General features: G+C 39.2%; 1 protein-coding gene across 1 annotated transcript in view; it reads right to left on the reverse strand.

Annotated features, from left to right (window-relative positions):
* Positions 1 to 16496, reverse strand: part of Armh3 (armadillo like helical domain containing 3) — a 195373-nt gene that overhangs the window by 151453 nt on the left and 27424 nt on the right. Inside the window, 6 exon segments of the mRNA XM_047553500.1 lie at positions 774 to 867; positions 2257 to 2332; positions 3331 to 3377; positions 5068 to 5128; positions 6738 to 6781; positions 14646 to 14702. Coding sequence (XP_047409456.1) covers positions 774 to 867; positions 2257 to 2332; positions 3331 to 3377; positions 5068 to 5128; positions 6738 to 6781; positions 14646 to 14702 — 379 coding nt within the window.

The following is a 16496-nucleotide window of genomic DNA, read 5'->3' on the forward strand; positions in this document are numbered from 1 at the left end:
GGAGTGGCCAGCAGACACCTACCAGTGAGTATATCCCAGGTTCACTACCTCATTTGTTTACTCAACAAATATTTACTAAGCAATTACCATGCCAGGTACTATATGTTGGGTAAACTAGACACAGTCCCTGCCCTGATTATATACTTTAGTTCTTAGTCTCTACTCTCACTAACCTTTACTCTCAATAACTGCTTCATTTCTCTGGCCTCAATTCCTCATCTGTCAAACAGTTATATGGCATAACATTACTATTTTGCATTTATTTCAGTGGTTCATATTCATATGGTAGTACATTTCATATATTATCTTATCTAAGTCTTACAAGTACCTGAGAATTTAGCAGAACAGGCAACCCTGAACCCTGAGGTCCCCTTCAGATCTAGCATTCCATTATTTTTGTCCATTCCGAGGAGGACAAGCTACAGTTATACTGCATCTAACTCAAAGAAAAAGCACTTGGCTATCTTTTCCAAAGTTTTCTTTGGAACTGCAGAAGTACTAAAGGATAGTTTTATACACAAAATTTTTTTTTTCCATTTTAATTTTCCGATAGGGTCTTGTTATGCTACCCTAACTGGTCTTGAACTCCTAGGTTTAAGTGTTCTCCTGCCTTACCCTCCCTAGTGGGACTACAAATGCATACTACTGTGCCCAGCTTAGACTAATTTCTTATTGAAAGAATTAACTACTGTGTTTTTTGTTCACATAGCTATGCTCACCTGAAAGATCTAAGATCAATAACATAAATGACATAAATGAGGTGATGGGCTCACCATCAGAGGAAGGTGGCGTGGTCCCAAGTGGTGTAACTGGAGTTGTTGGGGCAGGATTGACAGGGGTTGTCACCAAACCCATTTCTGGATGACTCTGAAAGAGGATACAGATGGCTAAGAAAATAGAAATACAATTCTTCTGTATTCTGAGTATCTTCTGCTGAGTATACTTCCTGGTATTCTTGGCCTCATAATTAGACTAAAAGTTCATTGAGGAGGGACTCCTACATTTAGTTCCAATGAATGCCTGACTAATAAGAAGCTCTGTGGGCCAGGTTTCTTTAAGCAACTAGGTTCCTATTATGTTAGTTTTTCTGCAGAACCATACAAGTAGAAATCTGGAGTAAACAAATTATTCAGATGATTTTACTTGAAAGAGGGCATTTGCAACTCTAGCCATAGAAGGAACAACTCTTATCAGAACAACCTAATAGGCACCTATAGGCCATTCTAATGACCACAAAATTGACTAACAGAGGTAAGTGAGCAAAGGGGATACTAGGTACCATACAAAGAGCTATGCCCTTAGCCTTCCTGAGCCACAAGAAACAAGAGTGTATTGAGTGCAGAGGCAGAGAGACATAGGAAGACATCCAGTAAGGACTAAAACAGATGACTTCTCTGTCCTTGACTTTCCTCAGCCATCCCTGCCACATCAACTCTTAAGCAATAAACTGAGTGGTGGCTCTTTTTAATCTTCCTTCTCTTCTCCACTAACTTTACAGTCCATTACCTTCATCACCTCTTCTTTTAAAATTAGTAACAGAATTTGGAAAGCAGACAAGAAATAAAATAGTAGATAAAATCTCTTATGGTATCAGTCATGAATACTAATAAACATCCTCCAAATCAGAGCCTGAACCTGAACATACTGCTTTTAAAACATGACTTTATTTATTTATTTTAGTTATACCAATAGCTGGCTATGGTGGTACACGCCTGTAATCCCAGAAACTCTGGAGGCTGAGGCAAAAGGATGGCAAGTTCAAGGCCAGCCTGAGTGATTTAATGAGACCCTGTCTTAAAATAAAATAAAAAGGGTGGGGATGTAGCTCGGTGTAACGGCAGCCCTGAGTTCAATCCCCAATACTGGGGAAAAAAAAAAAATCTCCATCAGTAGATTCCATACACATCTGAACTTTGAGGAAAAAAACAGGAGAGAGAGAGAGAGAGAAAGAAAGAGAGAGACAGAGAGCAGAGAGAAAGAAAGAGAAACCCACATACATATTTTAAAGAGTCTGGCTTGAAGATAAAAACACTTGTAACAATTTTTTAAGATAGCTTTCATGAACTTGAGTTCTCAGCCTATTTTAGTGTCCTTCTGTGACACTACTAAGCATATTCCTTAGGCACAGCAAAGTGGTAGTTAGTATTTACCACTTACCAATGCAAAGCAGAGTTAAAACAGGTACACCCAAGTAGCCTTTTTAATGGAATGAATCTGTATGAAGTTCAGGAGAGTGGGATTTTTAAAGTAACCAACCTGAGCTAATACTGTGATGAAGTTGCGATTTAAATGAACAGCTTCATAAAGTGCCAGAAGAATGGCCTCATTGGTTCTAAAGAAAAAGAGAACAAATTGGTGTGGCTCTTAAAGTACAGAAGTTAAAACGTTATAACCATCAACACAAGATTTCACCACAGATCTCCATTATCAATCCCCTTGAGTTTCAAATGTTCCCTTTTAATTTCCTTGTGGGCATATGTGAAAGTGTACAGGTGAAAATCCTGACTCCTTAAAACCATTTCTTTTTTTTTTTTTTTTTTTTTTAGTTGTAGATGGACATATTACCTTTATTTTATTTTATTTATGTATTTTTATGTGGTGCTAAGGATCAAACCAGTGTCTCACATGTGCTGTACTACTGAGCTACACCCCCAGCCCAACCATTTCTTATTCTAGGTTCATTCACTATCTTTACTCTTGCTTTTCCACCCCTATCCAATTAAATCCTTAACTAGCTCAGATACCCAGCCCTTTTTCATTTAATTACAGAGAACAGTTTTTCAGTATATACATATAAGACCAAAGCAGAGATTTCTAAGGATTCATTATTAAAAACCCAGTCAGAATCAGGCACAGTGTACATGCCTGTAATCTCAGCAACTTGGGGAGGCTGAGGCAGGAGCATCGCAAGTTCAAAGCAGTCTCAGCAAAAGCGAGGTGCTAAGCAACTCAGTGAAAACCTGTCTCTAAATAAAATACAAAATAGGGCTGGCAATGTGGCTCAGGGGTCAAGTGCCCCTGAGTTCAATCCCTGGAACCCCCATCCCCCACCCCCAAAAAAAGGGCTGGTGAAATAGCTGAGTGCTAGAACACTTAGCATGTACAAGACCCTGGGTTCCATTCCAGAAGAAAGGAAGAAAGGAAGGAAGGAGGGAGGAAAGGAAGGAAGAAAGAAGGAAGGAAGGAAAGAAAGAAAGAAAGATTAGATAAACCACCCCAAAACAGTTTTAATCTAAAAAATATTAGCAAGAGATAACCTTTCCCACTCTCATAGCCAGCAAGAAAGCCCACACTAAAATTCAAGTCTGCACAAGAATGTCAGACACTTACTGTACTGAGATTTTCTCATGGGCATCTGCTATGAACATGCTGCCCACCTGTGGAAGAAAAGGAGAACAGCAGACTTTATACAGGAGGATGCAAGAGAAGTCGTGTGCCTAGGAAGCCTCTGAATCAGTGTAAAACCAAACTCCTTCCAGCAGGAAGGGACCTAGAACTTTGGACCATCAGTCACACACACCAAAACCAGTTTACTTTGAATATCTTAAAAGACTTACAAGTAATAAATGAAATTATGAGAACCCAACTGAATCATCTTGCCTCAAAGAGCCTTTTTTAAATCCCAGTATTTTTGTATAACCCTTCTTTCAGTGTGTAAGTTCAGCCACTGTCACACTAAAAGGACATAAAGATCCTTACCACTCTGCCTCTTTCCTGTAGGATGCTTATTTGCAGTCACAAATTTAGCCATAAAGAATGCCAAGGAAAGCATGCTGATTACATTCAACTAGATCTTAGGGGGAATATTTGCATTTCAGACGAGAACTATCTATGCGAGATCCATTCTTATCTTTCAGATCACAAAATCTTTAGTTTGTAAGAGCAGGCAAATAGGTAAAAGGCAAAAGTTGCTTCTCATATGTGTGATTTCAGAGGCACGTAAAAGATGCCCACCTCCTAAAAATGCCCTTTTTCCCCCTGCTTACTGAGAACCAAAACTATATAACTGGTGCTTCATTTTTCTGCCACAAAACTTTTTCTCCTTGATTAAAAGTTGAAAATCTCTGGGAGCAACATAATTACATCTAATCTGTACAATCAAATACCAATACAAAACTCATATTTTTCTTGCTTCTGAGAGATTTCACTCATTTGTGCCTCAGAGTTTAGCAGGTTCTTTCCTAAAAGCAGGCTCTGAGAAGGAAGATGGGAAGGCATGGGGCGGGGGAATGCATCATTGTGTGGAAGGAAAGAGAACGACTGTTTCTTGCAATAAACTCAGAAACTGTCTTGCTCGAGAGCTGAGTACTTGGATATTAATGCCCAAGAAGACAGATTTTGGAATTTGCCTAGATTCTAGAACCTCCTAGATTTATCTCTTAAAAATTAGTTCCAGGGGCTGGGGAGATAGCTCAGTTGGTAGAGTGCTTGCTTCACATGCACAAGGCCGTGGGTTCGATCCCCAGCACCACAAAAAAAAAAAAAAAAAAAAAAATTAGTCCCATATTATCTGATCCAAAATGCCAATGCTTCCAAGCTTATGAAACCTTGCTCTGGAAGCTAGACCAATAACTTCCCTAAACCTTGGACCTCTCAGCCCAGACCCTAAGCCTTTAGAGGAGTGGCTAATATACACTATACTGTGATTCTTTGACCTCAGGACCAGCTATTAGGGATCACGTGGTCACAGTAGACTATAAAAAATCATTTGCAGTAGGGGGTAGGGTGGACTCAGATCTAAACTCTCCTATTCTTTGTTCCACAGGGTCACTCTCCAAGCAGGGTTGACACTTACAAAAGGTACATAGTAAGCATAAGTCTTCCTATGTACATTTTCTTCAGCAATCAATTAATTAGGAAAAAGTGAGTCCAAGAAGAGTCAAATTTCCCCTCTCCCCATCCTATCTAGTTTTGGAACTCACTAACAGATTTAGAGTTCCAAATAAAATCTGCTCTGAGTGGCCTCTCTCCCTTTATCACCCCATCACCTCAAACATCTGAACATCTAACCCCAGATTTGCCTAATCCTGCAATTGTGAGCAGGAGAAAAAAACAAGTAGGACTTACCATATTTGTTAAAGCAGAGAAAAAACCACTCTGGTGTTCTTCTTCCTTGTCTTTATACTGTCTGAACAAAAAAAAACTAAATTCAACTTTAGGATTAGTTATCAAATACATCTTTGTCCTCAACATTCTAGATAATCAGGGCAGGGCACTCTGAATTCTCTAACTTCAGAAGACTAAAGCATTATGACAATGCCACTGCAGTTCCCCCGCAAGCTAGAGGCACCCATCTGCTCCTGAGTGTGTACCAAAATGCCTGGCTACTTTGGGAAAGACTTAGAAAGCAAGCTGCAAAAGTGTGAAACTGCTCTAACATATGGCTGATCCAGTTATTTCCCAAACAGACTATTGCTTAAAAAGTGTGACAGTGAAATTACTTTAAGGCTATAACAGTGAAAAATCTTGTTTGTTTCTGAAGGAAAAGGAGGAAAACCAGAGAGCTAAAACATGTGTGGAGATGGGACAGATTTGAAGTCCAACACCCAATTGTGTGTAAGGAAAGTCTGGAGAGAAGTAAGAAAGATCCTTCATGGCATTTGCCAGGATTAGAGCTATTTCTGGTTTTTAATCATGGAATACCAGATCCTTCCCCATCAATAGCAAGAGGAAAAGCAAACATCAATGAAGAGAGCTCCCCAAGTAAAGAGGGACACTGGGAAGTTGAGGATGATCACTAATGAAAAAGAAACATTCAAGTTAGGGGTGTATCTCAGTGATGAGCACACGCTTAGCATACATGAGGCCCTGGGTTCAATCCCCAGGAGAGAAAGAGAGAGATCTGTCAAAGTATATTTAACTCAATACACTTTCTCCTTTTATTTATTTAGGTACTGTGGACTGAACCCAAAGGTACTTTACCACTAAGCTACAGTCCCAGTCCTTTTTATTTTATTTTTTATTTTGAGACCCCCCCTAAGTTGCTAGAGGGTCTTGCTAAGTTGCTGAGGCTGGTCTCATATTTGGAATCCTCCTGCCTCCGCCTCCCAAGTCACTAGGATTATAGGCATGTACTATCATGCCATTTCCTTTATTTTTTAAGAGTTCTAAAAAGTGGCACTTCACAAACTTTTTTATATTAGAAAATGATATTTGTATGACACAATGGGCTAAATAGAAAAGACTACTTATAACTGGAAAACTAGTAAAAATGCTCTGCAAAAAAAATACCTACAAGCTGCCAAGAATGTTCTATTTGCTTAAACTAAAGATGGATACTAACCTGGTGGCTATTTTTCTCCTGGTTTTAAAAACAACCCCTACTCTGTGTGTGGTGGGGGGGGGGGGCACACCTATAATCCCAGCGACTCAGGAGGCTAAGGTAGGAGGATTCAAGTTCAAGGCCAGCCTCAGCAAGGCCTTGCTAACAAGGTCCTAACCAACTTAGCAAGACCCTGTCTCAAAAGAAAAAATCAAAAAGGGCTAGGGATGTAACTCAGTGGTAAAGCACACCTGCATTCAATCCCCAGTACCAAAAAATATAAATTAAATAAATAAATAAAAACCAACCCCTGCTAGTACTATGAAGCTGAGCTGGTGCAAATTGATCTTACACCTCTGAATACTCTTTTGGGATAGGTCCAGGGAATTTCACCCAAGAACTCTAACAAACCTGTTCCTCACACAACTAATTCAAATAAAAATTAGACTTTTCCCTTCTGGAAAGATGGACTCACCTGTTGTACTCAGATAAAGCCTGAGCAATCACAAGCCCCATTCCCTGGAAGAGAAAAGACGGCATAGATGAAATAAATGAGTGGCCTTTGTGGGTTGGTGGCAATGTTGTGACTCAGCCAAAAACACTAACCCCCCATGGACCATGCCCAAGAAGTTCTGCCTAAAAGTTGGCAACAATGACCGAAATTTTGAGAGTCACTATCAAAGCAAGGGGGAAAAAAATCTTTGGAAAGATTTTTCTTATTTAATTATCTTACTTAACATTCCCAGATATAATTTAAAATAAAGTAACAAGGGCTGAAACAGACCAACTCAGATTATTGACAATTTCACTGGGATCATATTCACTTCCAAAGAGAAGACTAAACTAGAATATTCAAACAAAAAGCCCTCATTTACCTTCAAAATAGCCACAATAAAAGTGACAATGAGTCCCATGCTAAATGAAAGTGCATACAGATAAGCCGTTCACTCAGGCCACAAAAAAAATAGCATGAAAAGAAAAGAAGCATCCAATAAATGTTGAAGTAACTTATCAACTTTCCCCGAGAACCTGCCAAATAAAAAGATCAATTAAGGTTGAAAGGATGAATTATGCATATTTTTTTCTTAAGGGAAATTGGAAGAAATGAAGAGAACAGGATAGAAAGGAAATAAAGTCAGACACCTGGTCATCTTTTTCCTCTCCATATTCAGAGAGCAGATGTTATCTCACACACTTTCAAGAACATATATAGCAAATATATATCATCCTTCATGTTTCAGTTTCACAAAATCAGGCTCTTTGTATCACCTAGCTTGTTCCACAAGAAGGAATCTCCCACCATTAAGTCAGTCACTTAAGCTTTCTTACTCCTGGATATATAACTTATTGACTCTGTCAACCTCAGCTGAGTCAATCTCAGCACACTACAACATAAAAATAAGTATGAATAGCAAACAAAAGAGGCGCCTCGAGATCCAAGATGGCGCACTAGAGGGAGGATGCATTCCTTGTCGCTCCATAACTCGGGTTTCAAGCAGAGGATATCTGTTTCTTGGTGAGGCAGTTTTTGCAGGTTATCGATCCCCTGCTATTTACCCCATTTGTCTACTGCGGTCACCTGCAGTCTGCCACATATCGACTACTTTTTGAGTGCAGATTGCTCACTGTCTAGCGCCTACCATCCGCCATTTGCCTGCCTCTTGCCAATCCATCGCCTGCCTTTCACCTACAATCACTCACCGCCCGAGGTTCACCTCCCAATCATCCGAGAGCAGTCAGCAGACTGACCAAAGAATGCCAGTGGAGTGCCAGCTGCCTGCTGTTGCCTGGAAGTTCACTGTTACAGTACCTGCAGGTTTGGTTACATGTGGCTGCTGCCATTTTGAGACAACAGCCAGGACTTGCAGGACCCCTGGCCAGACTGCCTGAGCCCTGTCTCCAGGATCCCTCAGCCCAACCAATCACTCCCTGCCTCGGGGAACCTCACATTGACTGACTGCTCCCCACCACCAGGACCCCCAGACTGACTGACTGCACCCTACCACCAGACCCCCAGACCAACTGATTGCACCCTTCCTCCAGGATCCCGCAACCAGATAAACAACACCCCACCTCAAGGACCCCTGCACGACCAACCACACCCCACCTCAAGGACCTCCAGTCAATCACGCCCACACCCTGAGCTATAGCTCCCCATTTGCCAACACATTTGGAAACCAGAGCAGCCATCTTGGATAATCCTGGAAGCTGTATCTCCCATCTTTAGGTGGCGCAAATCCCATCCTGAGACGCCTGCTGGAGAATGGAAGCTCACGGTCAGATACCTCTCATTCATCAGGCTACTGAAGGCTGGGAGGTTTGAATACTATATGACTGTTATAGTGTAGGTTTTCTTTTTTCTCCTTATCGAAAATTTTTAAGTTTTTATTTCTTTACTTGTCTCCCTCTCTTTTCCTTTTGTTTACCTGTTCCCTCAGAGTCTCTTTCTCCCTTTTCCCATGCTAACAACTGCCTTCTTTTGATTACACTCTCACTCTATGATCTAGAACTTCTATATAGTCTTTTCTTATCCCATTAAGAGCTACATCCTACACCCCTCTGCATCTTCTTTGTCCTCCATTAGAAACTGTAGATCTTATGGTAAATCTATTTGTTATACTGAAGATAATAATTGAACTCATTCTGTTTATTATGACAATATTATTAATGTCTTCATATGTGGGCTATGTGGTTTCAGGTTGCATACTGTCTGAACTGGGCACTGCTAATATTGATCTCCCCCTTAAAGAAAAGGTTTTGGAAACATATAGGGTCACTATAAGCCTATAGGGGGGAAACTGCACTGTTACAGGGGAAGATACATAAACAATATGAAAAAACAAGGGAAGAAAATGATCCAAACAAATATAGATTCTATATTAATAGAATCCAGTGACAGTATGATAGAAGAAATGTCAGAAAAGGACTTCAGATTATACATGATTAAAATGATTCATGAAGCAAAGAACAAGAGAGCAAATGCAGACAATGAATAATCATACCAATAAGCAGTTGAAAGAGCAACTGCAGGAAGCAAAAGATCATTTCAACAAAGAGATAGAGATTCTCAAAAAGCACCCAAATGGAAATCCTTGAAATGAAGGAAACAGTAAACCAAATAAAAAACTCAATGGAAAGCATCACCAACAGACTAGAGCATTTGGAAGACAGAACTTCAGACAATGAAGACAACATATTTAATCTTGAAAATAAAGTTGTCCAAACAGAGAAGATGGTAAGAAATCATGAACAGAATCTCCAAGAACTATGAGACATCATGAAAAGACCAAATTTAAGAATTATCAGGATTGAGAAAGGCACAGAGATACAACCCAAAGGAATGAACAACCTATTCTATGAAATAATATCAGAAAATTTCCCAAAACTGAAGAATGAAATGAAAAATCAAATACAAGAGGCTTACAGAACACCAAATGCACAAAATCACAACAGATCCACACCAAGGCACATTATAATGAAAATGCCTAACATACAAAAAAAAAAACAGGATTTTGAAGGCCACGAGAGAAAAGCATCAGATTACACATAGGGGGAAACCAATACAGATATCAGCAGATTTCTCAGCCCAGACTCTAAAAGCTAGAATGGCCTGGAACAACATATTTCAAGTTCTGAAAGAACATGGTTGCCAACCAAGAATCCTATACCCAGCAAAACTAACCTTCAGGTTTGAAGATGAAATAAAATCCTTCCATGATAAACAAAAGTTAAAAGAATTTACAAATAGAAAGCCTGTGCTACAGAATGTTCTCAACAAAATATTCCATGAGGAGGAAATGAAAAACAACAATGGAGGTCAGCAAAGGGAGGAACTACCTCAGAGAAAAACCACTCAAAGGAGAAACCAAGCCAACTTGAAAACCAAAAATAAGCCAAATGACTGGGAATACAAATCATATCTCAATAATAACCCTGAATGTTAATGGTGTAAACTCATCAATCAAAAGACACAGACTGGCAGAATGGATTAAAAAGAAAGACCCAACAATATGCTGCCTGCAAGAGACTCATCTCATAGAAAAAGACATCCACAGACTAAAGGTGAAAGGATGGGAAAAAACCTACCACACACACGGACTCAGTAAAAAAGCGGGGGTTTCCACCCTTATAGCAGATAAAGTGGACTTCAAGCCAAAGCTAGTCAGAAGGGATAAAGAAGGACATTTCATACTGCTTAAGGGAACCACAAATAAGGAAGACATAACAATCATAAATATTTATGCCCCAAACAACGGTGCATGCATGTACATCAAAAAAATCCTTCTCAATTCCAGGAATCAAATAGACCACAACACAATAATTCTGGGTGACTTTAACACACTGCTGTCACCACTGGATAGAGACTTCCCAACAAAAGCTAAACAAAGAAACCATAGAACTCAATAACACAATCAATAACTTAGACTAAACAGACATATATAGAATATTCCATCCATCAATGAGCAAATTCACTTTCTTCTCAGCAGTACATGGAACCTTCTCGAAAATAGACCATATGTTATGCCACAGAGCAGTCTCAGTAAATGCAAAAAAATAGAGATACTGCCTTGTGTTCTATCAGACTGTGATGGAATGAAATTAGAAATCAATGACAAAATAAAAAACAGAAATTACTCCAACACCTGGAGACTAAATAATATGCAATTGAATGAAACATGGATAACAGAAAACATCAGGGAGGAGATAAAAAAATTCTTAGAGGTCAATGGAATGATGATACAACATATCAAAATCTCTGGAACACTATGAAAGCAGTACTAAGAGGAAAATTCATTGCATGGAGCACATTGAAGAAAAGAATAAAAAGTCAACAAAGGGCTGGGGAGATAGCTCAGCTGGTAGAGTGCTTGCCTCGCAAGCACAAGGCCCTGAGTTCGATCCCCAGTACGCAAAAAAAAAAAAAAAAGTCAACAAAAACTAAATGACCTAACATTACAGCTCAAAGCCCTAGAAAAAGAACAGAACAACACCAAAAGAGTAGAAGACAGGAAATAATTAAAATCAGAGCTGAAATCAATGAAATTGAAACAAAAGAAACAATTCAAAAAATTGACAAAACAAAAAGTTGGTTCTTTGAGAAAGTAAACAAAATAGACAAACCCTTAGCCACACTAACAAAGAGAAGGAGAGAGACGACTCAAATTACTAAAATTCATGATGAAAAAGGAAATATCACGACAGACACCACTGAAATACATAACATAATGAGAAGCTACTTCGAAAATCTATATTCCAACAAAATAGAAACTACCGAAGACACTGACAAATTTCTAGAGACATGATCCTCCCAAAATGAACCAGGAGGACATACACAATTTCAACAGATCAATATCAAGCAATGAAATAGAAGAAGCCATCAAAAGCCTACCAACCAAGAAAAGTCCAGGACCAGATGGATTCTCAGCCAAGTTCTACAAGACTTTCAAAGAAGAACTCATTCCAATACTTCTCAGAGTATTCCAGGAAATAGAAAAGGGGGGAACCCTACCAAACTCATTCTATGAAGCTAATATCACCCTCATACCCAAACCAGGCAAAAACACATCAAGGAAAGAAAATTTTAGACCAATATCTATGATGAAGACACAAAGATCCTTAACAAAATACTGGCAAACCATATCCAAAAGCATATTAAGAAGATAGAGCACCATGATCAAGTGGGGTTCATCCCGGGAATGCAAGGTTGGTTCAACATCCATAAATCAATAAATGTAATCCATCATGTCAACAGACCTAAGGATAAGAATCATATGGTTATTTCAATTGACGCAGAAAAAGCATTCAACAAAATACAACACCACTTCATGCTCAAAACACTAGAAAAAACAGGGATACTAGAAACATACCTGAACATTGTAAAGGCTATTAATGCTAAGCCCATGGCCAACATCATTCTTAATGGAGAAAAACTGAAACCATTCCCTTTAAAAATGGGAACAGGACAAAGATGCCCTCTTTCACCAACTCTATTTAACATCGTATTGAAATACTAGCCAGAGCAATTAGACAAACTAAAGAAATTAAAGGAATAAAAATAGGAAGAGAGGAACTCAAGCTGTCACTATCTGCTGATGACATGATTCTCTATTTAGAGGATCCAAAAAACTCCAGAAAACTTCTAGACCTCATAAATGAATCAGCAAAATAGCAGGATATAAAATCAACACGCATAAATCTAAAGCATTTTTATACGTAAGTGATGTTTGATGAAACATCTGAAAGGGAAATGAGGAAAACAATTCCATTTGCAATAGCCTCAAAAAAAAAAAAAAAAAAAAAATACTTGGGAATCAATCTAACCAGAGGTGAAAGATCTCTACAATGAAAACTACAAAACACTGAAGAAAGAAAATGAGGAAGATCTTAGAAGATGGAAAGATCTCCCATGTTCTTGGATAGGCAGAATTAAGATTATCAAAATGGCCATACTTCCAAAGGCACTATACAGATTTAATGCAATTCCAATCAAAATCCCTATGACATTTCTCATAGAAACAGAAAAAGCAATCATGAAATTCATCTGGAAGAACAAAAGACCCAGAACAGCCAAAGCAATCCTGGGCAAGAAGGTATATAGGAGGTGTCACTATACCAGACCTTAAACTCTACTATAGGGCAATAGTAACAAAAATGGCATGGTACTGGCACCAAAATAGACAGATCAACAGTACAGGATAGAAGACATGGAGACATACCCACATAAGTACAGTAACCTCATACTGGACAAAGGTGCCAAAAACTTAAAATGGAGAAAATATAGCCTGTTCAACAAATGGTGCTGGGAAAACTGGAAATCCATATGTGGAAAAATGAAATTAAACCCCTATCTCTCACCCTGTATAAAACTCAACTCAAAATGGATCAAAGAACTAGGAATTAGACCTGAGACCCTTCACCAAATAGAAGAAAAGGTAGGCCCGAATCTCCATCACATTGGCTTAGGACCAGACTTCCTTAACAAGACCCCCCCACAGCACAAGAAATAAAAGGAAGAATCAATAAATGGGATAGATTCAAACTGAAAAGTTTTTTCTCAGCACAGGAAACAATCAATAATGTGAAAAGAGAGCCTACAGAGTGGGAGAAAATCTTTTCCACATGCACTTCAGACAGAGCACTCATCTCCAAAGTTTATAAAGAACTTAAAAAACTTTACACCCAAAATACAAAGAACCCAATCAATAAATGGGCTAAGGAAATGGGCAGACATTTCACAGAAGATATACAGGTGATCAACAAATACATGAGAAAGTGCTCATCATCCCTAGTAATTAGAGAAATGCAAATTAAAACCACCCTAAAATTTCGTCTCACTCCAATTAGAATGGCTGTTATCAAGAACACAAGCAACAAGTGTTGGTGTGGATGTGGGGAAAAAGGCACACTCGTATATTGCTGGTGGAGTTGCAAATTGGTGCAGCCACTCTGGAAAGCAGTATGGAGATTCCTCAGAAAACTTGGAATGAACCCACCATTTGACCCAGCTATCCCACTTCTCGGTTTACACCCAAAGGGCTTAAAATCAGCATTTTAAGTTTATAGTGATGCAGCAACATCAATGTTCATAGTAGCTCAATTCACAATAGCTAGATTGTGGAACCAACCTAGATGCCCTTCAATTGACAAATGGATAAAAAAAACTGTGGTATTATACACAACGGAATATTACTCAGCCATAAAGAAGAATAAAATTATGGCATTTGCTGGGAAATGGATGAAGTTGGAAAATATCATGCTAAGTTAAATAGGCCAAGCCCAAAAAAACTAAAGGCAGAATGTTTTCTCTGATAAGTGCATGACAATATATAATGGAGGGCTGGGGATATAGCTCAGTTGGTAGAGTGCCTGCCTCGCAAGCACAAGGCCCTGGGTTCAATCCCCAGCACTGCAAAAAAATAAATAAATAAATAAATAAAATAATGGGGGGGTGATGGGGGGAAGAGAAGAATGAAGGAACTTTGGATGGTGTAGAGGAAAAAGGGGTGGGAGGGGGTGGGGATGGAAAAACAGTAGAATGAAACAGACAGTATTACCCTATATGTATGATTACATGAATGGTGTGAATCTACACTGTGTACAATCATAGAAATGAAAAGTTGCACCCCATTCGTGTACAATGAATCAAAATGTGTCTGCAAAAATAAAAAATATTTTAATTAAAAAATGAATTTACATTAATGTTTAAAATAGAAAAAAAATGTCCCCTCAAACCTTCCTTCCATGACACTAAGGCACAGACTCTAAAAATACCAAATCCCTCTTTCTAGCCAGATGAAATCAACACAACACCTCTCCGCTCTCTTGTTCTAAATGCCCACTGAAAAGAAGGACACTGAATTTATATCAGGATCCAGATACTCACATTGAGTGTGGCCTCGTCATCCACAATAGACAGCTTCACAATATAAGGATTCACAGACTGTAAACAACAGAACACAGTCAAGGTGAGTGTGACCTAGTTAAGAAAGCCCATCAGCTATTTTAAAAAGTGTTAACAGGGGGCTAAGGATGTGGTGAGTGGGAGAGTGCTTACCTGGCATGAGTGAGGCCCTGAGTTCCATTCCCAGTACCGCCAAAACAAAAATCCAAAAAAATGTGCTTCTATAAGGCCTTTTTTTCTACAGTGATGTTACAAAAATCCAGTCCCAACCCATATTGACTGCTGACTCCCCTCATTTCCAGAAAAATTACTCAGCACATATGGGCATTTATCAAGGGCACAGGTGTACATGAATGCACATACATACACACAGGTCAGTTCTGTTCTACCCACATTTTCCTCTAGGCTGCGTTAGCTCAAGCCTATGTATACCACTTCTCCCATAGTTCCCTCTTCCTTGTTTCCAAAAACAAAAAACTCACTTTGTCCTATCCTCCTAAGTCCTTAGGGATACTATCTTTTAGGAGACATAAAAGTTTCCTTGCCATAAGGCACATATTTATAAATTGCTAACTTACATTCTCAATCCAAAAGCTCCCTAACCATTTCACAAACTATATACAAGGACTGATTCACCCACTCGTAAAACAAAGCCACCTTGCGGGTGGAAAGTGGCAGCTGCTTAACAGCTAGAGAGGCCATTTACAGAGATCTGATTCGCAAATAACACTGCAGGGGAATTGAAAAAAAGGATGTAATTACCCAAGCAACAATCTGGTTAGGACACTGGGATTTAATGATTGTCCCATCACTTATAGCACTGCAAGATTTCTTGAGTTTTTACTGACCCAATTTCAGTGGGGCAACATATGCAAATGAACATATATTTAAACTTATTACACAACTGAACATCTCCTACAAGTGTTACAGGAACCAATAACCTTCTCACCTTGAAAATATCCCACACACTAGATGTGAGGAAAGACCTCATACAGATCAAGCACCTATCCTAGCCCAAAGGAAGCAAGTAACAATGGTTCTCAGACTGGCAGTTTTTATAGCTACAAGAAAACTCATTATGAAGAAACTTGAAAACCCAACTGAAAGGTTAACCCAACCCCCTCCCCACCAGAGAGCTCATTTAATCAAGTTTCTGAGGGCATCTTTTGCATGTCAATTGGGAACAGAGCAACAGAGCTTGGCTTAACATGTTTATAAGGTTTTATATAACACAACCCAAGAAGGTAGAACCCACTCCATTTATTACTTGTTTTGACTGTAGGAAGACTCCCAACATATCTTCCTACAACCAACAGTCAAATCTGCTGATACAACAAATTTGAGGCAAGATCCAAAGCATGTAGATCCTTAGAAAATAAAGTCTGAACTCAGCTGACCTAGAGATGCCACCAGGATGAGAGCAACATTAGAAAGAGCAGACCCGTCAGACACAATGGTGCATACCTATAATCCCAGGAATTTAGGAGGCTGAGGGAGGACAATCACAAAATCAAGGCCAGCCTCAACAACTTAGCAAGGCCCTAAGCAACTTAGTGAGACTATCTCAACATAAAAACTAAAAAGGATTGGGGCTATAGCTTAGTGGTAAAGGGTCCTTGGGTTCAACCCTCAGTAAAAGAGAGACAGACAGACAGACAAAGGGGAGTGAAGAGAAGAAAAAAAGGAAGAGCATTCCATAACCAGGTGCAGTGGTCCTTGCCAGTAACCCCAGCAACTCAGGAGACTGAGGCAAGAAAATCACAAATTGAAGCCTGTCTGGACAACTTTGCAAGACCCTGTCTCAAAATTAAAAAAAAAAGGGCAGGGAAAGAG

Source organism: Sciurus carolinensis, chromosome 5, assembly GCF_902686445.1.
Source record: "Sciurus carolinensis chromosome 5, mSciCar1.2, whole genome shotgun sequence".
Classification (NCBI taxonomy): Eukaryota; Metazoa; Chordata; class Mammalia; order Rodentia; family Sciuridae; genus Sciurus; species Sciurus carolinensis.